The sequence below is a fragment of the Bidens hawaiensis genome, unplaced genomic scaffold, assembly GCF_021521415.1.
Source record: "Bidens hawaiensis isolate Kalapana, Puna unplaced genomic scaffold, B.hawaiensis_p1.1 tig00008283_1, whole genome shotgun sequence".
Lineage (NCBI taxonomy): Eukaryota > Viridiplantae > Streptophyta > Magnoliopsida > Asterales > Asteraceae > Bidens > Bidens hawaiensis.
This window is the reverse complement of record NW_027491589.1, coordinates 66,877-74,986: the sequence shown is the minus strand read 5'-3', so window position 1 is coordinate 74,986 and position 8,110 is coordinate 66,877. Positions and strand designations below refer to the sequence as shown.

At 35.2% G+C, this 8,110-nt stretch overlaps 2 protein-coding genes across 2 annotated transcripts; one reads left to right on the top strand and one right to left on the bottom strand.

Annotated features, from left to right (window-relative positions):
- The first annotated feature begins 1,525 nt into the window (after positions 1 to 1,525).
- Positions 1,526 to 4,113, top strand: LOC143637424 (putative beta-1,4-xylosyltransferase IRX10L). Its single transcript, XM_077104819.1, has 4 exons — positions 1,526 to 1,773; positions 1,995 to 2,383; positions 3,131 to 3,372; positions 3,465 to 4,113. Exons 1-4 carry the CDS (start codon positions 1,668 to 1,670, stop codon positions 3,976 to 3,978), a joined length of 1,251 nt encoding a protein of 416 aa, XP_076960934.1. The 5' UTR covers positions 1,526 to 1,667; the 3' UTR covers positions 3,979 to 4,113.
- Positions 4,114 to 4,641: 528 nt separating this feature from the next.
- Positions 4,642 to 6,787, bottom strand: LOC143637401 (uncharacterized). The gene is made up of 4 exons (XM_077104796.1): positions 6,430 to 6,787; positions 5,409 to 5,667; positions 5,138 to 5,332; positions 4,642 to 5,048 (listed from the first exon to the last, which is right to left on the bottom strand). The coding sequence occupies exons 1-4, from the start codon at positions 6,540 to 6,542 to the stop codon at positions 4,653 to 4,655; spliced, it is 963 nt and encodes a 320-aa protein (XP_076960911.1). The 5' UTR covers positions 6,543 to 6,787; the 3' UTR covers positions 4,642 to 4,652.
- Positions 6,788 to 8,110: the final 1,323 nt, after the last annotated feature.

Here is an 8,110-nt window from a genome sequence, read left to right as displayed (position 1 = left end):
TCGCTTTATAATTTCATGATAGTAACCTTGTGAGCTGTGACAATCAGCTCACGCCCCTACATTTCCGCCTTAGGTTGGGGTGTGACAACAATAAACAATAATATGAAGAAATCTTGTCACATTCAAATCATAAGATCCACCACTTAGGCTATGTGTAGTGGAGGGGCTACAAATGAGGGCGAATTGTGACACGTGGCGCCCAGTCAACAAAGGGGGCGAATTTGTTTTTGGGGTGTAATGGTGTAGGGGCTACAAGTTGGGCCCACAATATTTTTTTTTATTATTTTCTTTTTATAAGTAAACTAATCAAATAAAAACCAATTTATTTAAATAATTAAATAAAAATGTATTAAAATTAAAAAATAAATACAAAAAAATACATAAAACTAAAAAAAACACACCAATAATAAAAATTAATTATAACAAAAAAACACACCACAACAAAATACATATAAAAATACAAATAAGGTAAACAATACAAAAAAATAATCAAAGTTTAAAATTGTACGGATATAAACGTAAACAAACCAAAGATTTTAAAGTATTTAAAGTTTTATCAAGTTTAGTACACTTTCAAAGTTCAAGGTTTAAAAGTAAATAAAGTTTAAAAGTAGTTTATAAATATTTAAAAAGTCTAAGGTATAAATTGTAAATAATAATAATAATATAAAATCTCCCAACCCAGCCCCGTCCCCTTCCCCAGCGAGTTTTTCCGGCAGACACAATCCGGCAACGAACATAATTTCCGGCGACAATAACACCCCATCCCCTTCACCCAACATGTTTACCATATTCTATAACATGTATAATAAAATATTATTATTTTCTTCACATCTCGGCGACAATAACACCCCGCCCCCGCCCCTTTTCGCCCACTTATCGCCCGGGGGGGGGGGGGGGTGTTCGCGCCCAATGTCGCCCAAATTCGCCAAGCCCAAGCCCCACTACACATGGCCTTATGGTTCAGTAGTAGAAGATTTAGGTTTTTCAGTGGAGACCAAAGTTTGATCCTTATTAGCGTCATTTTTTATAGATTACAACAATAAATGATTTGAGTTGGACCTTATGCAAGGTTATCAGTTTGAATCCTAAGTCCACGGGGGTTTTCGTTTCACCGTGCATTACGCCAGAGAATGCTGCTTTTCTGGCGGTACAACGATTGTCAAGTAGCAGCTGACGGTAATGTCCAAGCCAAACTCTGAAGTCAAGGTGATCCGATTAAGACAACATGGTATAGTTTGGTCAGAGTGAGAGAACATGATTCTCCGTATTTAAAGAGTAAATTTAACAAGCTACATTTCAAAAACAATCTAGTATTTCATATTTATGCTATCATCTACAAAGATGTTACAACTTACAACATTTTAATAATATTGAAAGAGGCTTTAAGAAAGAAATGCGTAACAGCTTTGACAACAAAACCAAACCAACTCAGATGCCTCCTTCTCCTCTTCCTCCCTCCCTGTTTCTTTAAGCCATTTGACCTAAATACCAACACACATGATTATTATTATTTAAAAAAAATCAGATTCCAACAACTACCTTCTCTAATGACATTCCAACCATCTCTCTGCCCATTTAAGTAACCAATAACTTGTGGGTTCTCATTCATTCACCAAAGAGTTCATCTTTTTACACTTCGATTTCAAGAATTGAAGACAACCCAGATGAGTTATTTGAATTGGGCTTTTGTTTTGCTGGTTTTGTCTAATTTTGTGTTGAATCTTGATGCGTTTGAGCTTCGTAAAGGTCAAAAAACCGAAAGAATCTCAGGTAATTTATGTAATTTAGTCATTTCAGTTTCTTGATTTTGGTCAATTCATGATTAATAGTTGTTATGGTAGACTCAGATTTGAAAATTAGGGCTTCATTTGAACTTTATATCCTTGATTTGGGCAGAATTAAATTTAGGGGTATATTGGTAATTTTGTTAATCAGATCCAGTAAATTCATAAGTTTGTGCTAATGCTAGTTCAAATGGTGAAATAATATAGGTAGTGCTGGTGATGTGTTAGAAGATGATCCAGTTGGAAGGTTAAAAGTGTTTGTATACGAGCTACCAAGCAAATACAACAAGAAAATATTACAAAAGGATCCGCGGTGTCTTAACCACATGTTTGCGGCTGAAATTTATATGCACAGATTTCTATTATCGAGTCCCGTTAGAACCCTTAATCCAGAGGAAGCCGATTGGTTTTACACGCCTGTTTACACCACGTGTGATTTGACACCAAATGGGCTGCCGTTACCGTTTAAATCACCGAGAATGATGAGAAGTGCGATTCAACTTATTTCTTCTAACTGGCCTTATTGGAATCGGACTGAAGGGGCTGATCACTTTTTCATTGTGCCGCATGATTTTGGTGCTTGTTTTCATTATCAAGTATGGATCTTTATCTTTCTTTTTGTAGGCTTGAGTAAAGGGTCGGGTACTCGGGTTGGGTCAGTTTGCCCCTAAACATTTTCATCCAAATTTTAACATTTTTTTGTTAGTAATTAACGTGGCAAGCTTGATTACAAGAATCATACTATTTCAATAATGGTCTAATATATTTAAATGAGATGATTAACAAGATACTTTAGGCAAGAATCATACCATTTGATTTTAGGCTTTTTTTTTACCTGTTTGAGATAAAACATAACCCAAATTGGCCCATTCATAGATAGATGTGTCAAAAAGTGCCGTTTCTAGTCTTGAGGCACTTTTTGTTTATTTTTAGTGTGTGTGTAGGTGGTTGGTTTTTTTTTTTTTTTTTTTTTTGGGGGGGGGGGTTGCTTAAGGGTAAATTGTCCAAAATATTGTCATTTTAACCTGTTTGGTTAGAGATAAAACATAACCCGAACTGGCCCGTTTATAAATATACGTGTTGAAATTGGGATTGCTTGTTTAAGTAGCTTATGCTTATAAGCAAATAATCGTCTTAAGTAAAACAACTTAGATCCCCTTAAGGGTAAATTTGTTATTTAATCCACCAACAGTAATAATTTTGCAATAATCAATCTTAATTGCTTATAAATGGCAACTTATTTCATCTTAAAATAAGCTTTTTCACACAAACAATCAAAGGGGCTTATTTGCTTTTAATAAATCTACTATATCTAAATATAAGTAAATTGAACGTTGCTGTAGGAAGAAAAAGCCATAGAAAGAGGGATTCTTCATCTACTCCAACGAGCTACTTTGGTTCAAACATTTGGTCAAAAGAATCATGTTTGTTTAAAAGACGGTTCAATCACAGTGCCCCCATATGCACCGCCTCAAAAGATGCAATCTCATTTGATCCCTCCAAGTATTCCTCGATCCATCTTTGTCTACTTTAGAGGCTTGTTTTATGATGTTGGAAACGACCCCGAAGGTGGTTATTATGCAAGGTACATACATATCTTCTATAGTCTTAAAATCGTTAGTTATGTATATATGTGTGTGTGTGTATTAAGAGGAATATTGTTTTATAATCTTTTAGAGGAGCAAGAGCAGCAGTGTGGGAAAACTTCAAAGACAACCCACTCTTCGACATCTCAACCGAACATCCAACAACATACTACGAAGACATGCAACGCGCCGTTTTCTGCTTATGCCCACTCGGGTGGGCCCCATGGAGTCCACGATTGGTTGAAGCAGTTATATTCGGTTGCATTCCCGTCATCATAGCTGATGACATCGTCTTGCCTTTTGCTGATGCAATTCCATGGGAGGACATCGGAGTTTATGTGGACGAAAAGGATGTTCCAAATTTGGACACCATTTTGACATCAATTCCGACAGAAGTTATATTAAGGAAACAAAGATTGTTGGCTAATCCTTCAATGAAACAAGCTATGTTGTTTCCTCATCCTGCTCAACCCGGTGATGCTTTTCATCAAATCTTGAACGGTTTGGCCCGTAAATTGCCTCATGATAAGAGTGTTTATTTGAGGAAAGGAGAGAAGGTTTTGAACTGGACGGCGGGTCCGTTAGCTGATTTGAAGCCTTGGTAATGATGGTTTTTGAGTTTATAAAATGTATGATTTTTGTTGGGTTTTAGTGTAGATTTCAAAGTGAATTGATGATTTTTGAATCATAAAGACTTTGTTCTTACCATGGTTGACAACTTGACATCATATGTATCTTTGTATAATCATTGAAGGATACCAGTTATTATAGCATTATATTATATTAAATGTATGTGCCATTCTATAGTAATAATGTCTGCCTTACTGATTTTTTTGAAATTTCTTATACATAGCTCGGTCTTCAGAAATAGAGTTCAAAACGAGCTAAGCAGAACTCGAGCTCTTGTAAAGTAAACAATCCAAGCTCGAGCCTAAGTGAGCTTGGGTTCGGCTAGGATCATTTACACCCCTAATTTGAATTGGTTTATTTCTATACAAGTAAAACATAATATAAACGTATAAAACATTTAATTTATATAAAATTACTTCACTAAATCCTCTATCTAGTGGACCAAGCATTTTAAGTGAACCACTTGAACTTCACTAACGACCCACGACACGACCCTGCCCGACTCAGGTCAAGGGAGATGCTAAAACGAACGTTAGCATATGATACACCGTAAAAGATTTGTATTATTCTAGTTTTGAACCTTCTACACCAAAAGTTACCATTAAATCAAAACTATTAAATCAAAACTGTTCTTCCATATATTCCACAGTCAGAAATGAATCTCGCGTCTTTCTGCAAAGAATTTGCCACTAATACACATATCCGGAAGCAACGAAAGCCATACCGCTGTATCAGCACCTTCTTCGGGTGTAACTAGACCCGCCCAACCAGTCATGGCGGTCTTGACCCAACCCGGACAGTAACAGTTGATGTAAATCTTTTCACCTTCGGGTCGACCCGCCAGTTCACGAGACACCAACCTCGTGTATGCATTTACAGCCAATTTTGACAGTGAATAATCTGTATTGTTTTGTGGCCACCCTCCACTAGTCCAACTCCCATCTTTCACTTGTTCCAAAAACTTATTAATTGTTCCATCGATTAACTCTTCGGATAACGAGTCAAAATCTTCTAGCTTTTGTCTTAATGCATCATCAGAAATCCTCTTAACATCAAGTTTCATATATTATATTCAAGTAACAAATAATCCAGAATAAATAAGTTCAAAAGTTAAGTTTAAATTTAAATACTTACATTTTTCCTGCCATTAAGTCTTCCCAGTCGCGAGCTCACTGTAACAATTCGAGCACCTGCAGTGTTAGCCTTCATCAAAGGGATTGCAGCTTTGATCATATTCTTGGCCCCGGTATAATTAATGGCGATCACTTTTTCAGCAAATTCAAGAGAATTCTCTGACCCAATATTATGATTAAATCCTGCATTGTTTATCTGCAGAAGAAACTCAAATATAAAGGAAAAAAACAATATATATGAACTTATTGTTAGTTACAAGTGATGATATTACCAGAATATCTATACCGCCATAGTTTTGTTTTATCCAAGTACAAAATGTATCAATGGAGGCTTGATCTATGACATCTAGTTGATGGAAGACTACTTTTAAGCCGCCTTCTTGTAGGACTTTTGCTGATTCTTCACCTACAGCAGTCTCTCTTGAAGTAAGAACAACGGTTAATCCATGTAATCCGAGCTGGTGTGCAATTTCAAATCCGATTCCTCGATTTGCACCGGTCACCACAGCTATTGTTTCAGCAGACCACCACCTACAGTTTATACAATATTAAACCTCTATGCATCACCTTTGTGTTATCGAGTGAATTAACTAGTAACCACATAAAGATGCGGTCAAATTAGAGACAAAGAAAAGGAGTTTAGGACCGGCCTTGTCTTGTCTATTCTAGCCATTTATGTTTTTTTTTTCCGAACAAGTTGTAAACTATTGTTAGAATCTCTATTAAAACATCCGTTGTACTGTGACTGGACGTAGGTCAGCTTAGACCAAAACACGTAAATCTTCGTGTCTCGTGTTCGTTTACTTTTTTGCTATATGAGTGTGTGTGTTTTTGCGTAACCGAGATCTAACAAAGAGAGAATCACTGATTCGAAAATGATACATGTGATATATCCTTGAAGCTATGAAAGTCTCATTTTCGGTTCATATAGATTTAATTGGAAATGGTCATGCTAGCTATAGCTACACCAACCCCTATTAATTTCACGCCATCAAATGATCGTTTTGGTAAAAAGGTCAAACTTTGAAAATCATTTATCAGAACTACCGCTTGAACAATATTTGGACGACCATTTTGACCATAAAGGGTCAACTTTGAAAACCATTTATTAGAACGGAATTTGTCCAATATTAGGACAGCCGTTCATCACATAGGCGATCAGATTTTGAAATTTTTGGTTAAAATGGTATGACCCTATCCGGACCATGTGTGGGACTACCCATACCCATAGACGGTCAAACTTTAAAATTAGCGTGTAGTAATAAGTATTAAGAAGAAACACATAATAGACACCTCTGATGATCGGAATAAGGAATGGAACGGATTAGAGAGATCTCTTGACGACGTTTCTCTCTACGTTCCTTGGCTCGCTCCTTTTTATTCATTTGTTTCTCTGTGTTATCCATTGCATCTATCGAATCAAATCAGCTAGATTTCTTTCGATTATGAGTTTGAGTCATGCCTTTAATCCATAATTTTAGGACAATTTGAGGTGTGAGAGAGACATGCATCCATCCATGCAATGCAACCGTTAACTTCTGCGTCACCTCCGGTGGTTAATATATATGGTCGTTGATCTCCTACTTCACATATTTAGTTATTTATAGTAATTAGACCCTTCAAAATGTATGCATTATCTCTCAACCCTTTTATTTGGGGTTATTTATAGTTTTTTTTTTTTTGTAATTCTAGGTGGTTTAGGGTGTCCCATTGTGTTTGTAGGTGGATTGTTTTTTTTTGGTAAAACTAGTTAACTCGTAGTAGGATACTGCGAGCTTTAAGCACCAATTGTAAACTCGCAATTGGGGGGGGGGGGGCAGCGAGGTTTGAAGAAAACTGACAAAGGTTTAAAACTCGCAATGGGTGTGTGTGTGGGGTGAGGTGGGGGGGGGGGGCAACGAGCTTTGGGATGTCTCGAATCAATGCAAGAGATTCCCTCAATAAAATAGCAAATGCAAAGCAAATAATTCTTTGTCAACTTGAACATGATTGTAAACCGTATCAAGGAATTCTTTGTATGACGTTCGATGTTGGATAATAAACGAAGATGATAGAGTCGATTCATCACAAGTAATATCCACGTTTGAATATGAAATTCACCACCCCAGAATAATTTTACAAGGAATGCAGGGTTTAAAGACATAACATTGATACTGAATGAATATAGGTTCAGTTAGAAAGTATGGTGAAATGTTTGTGAACTTATATAAAAATATATGAGGAATTCTTGTGTGCTTAAATAATATGAGAGAAAACATATCTTTCTATTTTTTATTTCTTCAAAGTTACTATTAAAACAATATAACTTAGTCACCTATCCAACTATTCTGTGAGCCCCCCCGTGACCATCTTGTTTTTTTGAGTTTTTTACCAAAATGGGTTGAGAAAAAAAAGTATTTATCAATATAGGTGATTTGAAAAGTAATTACTAAAATAGGTGAAGTTACTTTTTTCTCACTCCTAATCTCATTAAACAAAAACAATTCTTATTAAATATCAAATATATTACATTTATAAAATTAAGAGGCTTGTTTATAAACAAATTATTTTTTTTGTCATATCATAACAATAAAGAAAAATAGCAGTAAGGATTTAAAATATTTTTTCAAACTTGGAATTTTCAAATAACTTATTTAAAAAACATTTTTCAGATAAGTATGTACAATCTTTTTTATATATACAACGTAGATTTTAATATGTTTATGTTTTATATGTAGATGCCATACTACTTTTTAATATATAGATATGAAATTATTGTTATTATATGTATAAAAGGAAAATGTATGTATACAGAGGATTTTTATTTTTCTTGTTATTCTTATAAAACATATATTTTAAATATATAGTATTTTTTTTGGGAACGTAAGTTATACGAGTTGCAGTACTGCATCGGTACCTTCACAAATCTAACCGATTCTGTCCGAACAATATTGGTACCTGTATCAGTATTATTCAAACCGATATCGGTACTCGT

What these genes read in the sequence shown, in the direction of transcription:
- LOC143637401 (XM_077104796.1), bottom strand. Translation starts at nt 6,542, where the DNA reads ATGGATAACACAGAGAAACAAATGAATAAAAAGGAGCGAGCCAAGGAA. An exon ending in ATGGCGGTATAGATATTCTG is followed by an intron (nt 5,333 to 5,408) that starts GTAATATCATCA and finishes TTTCTTCTGCAG; the next exon opens with ATAAACAATGCAGGATTTAA. An exon ending in GACTTAATGGCAGGAAAAAT is followed by an intron (nt 5,049 to 5,137) that starts GTAAGTATTTAA and finishes CTTGATGTTAAG; the next exon opens with AGGATTTCTGATGATGCATT.
- LOC143637424 (XM_077104819.1), top strand. Translation starts at nt 1,668, where the DNA reads ATGAGTTATTTGAATTGGGCTTTTGTTTTGCTGGTTTTGTCTAATTTT. An exon ending in AAAAACCGAAAGAATCTCAG is followed by an intron (nt 1,774 to 1,994) that starts GTAATTTATGTA and finishes GAAATAATATAG; the next exon opens with GTAGTGCTGGTGATGTGTTA. An exon ending in GAAGGTGGTTATTATGCAAG is followed by an intron (nt 3,373 to 3,464) that starts GTACATACATAT and finishes ATAATCTTTTAG; the next exon opens with AGGAGCAAGAGCAGCAGTGT.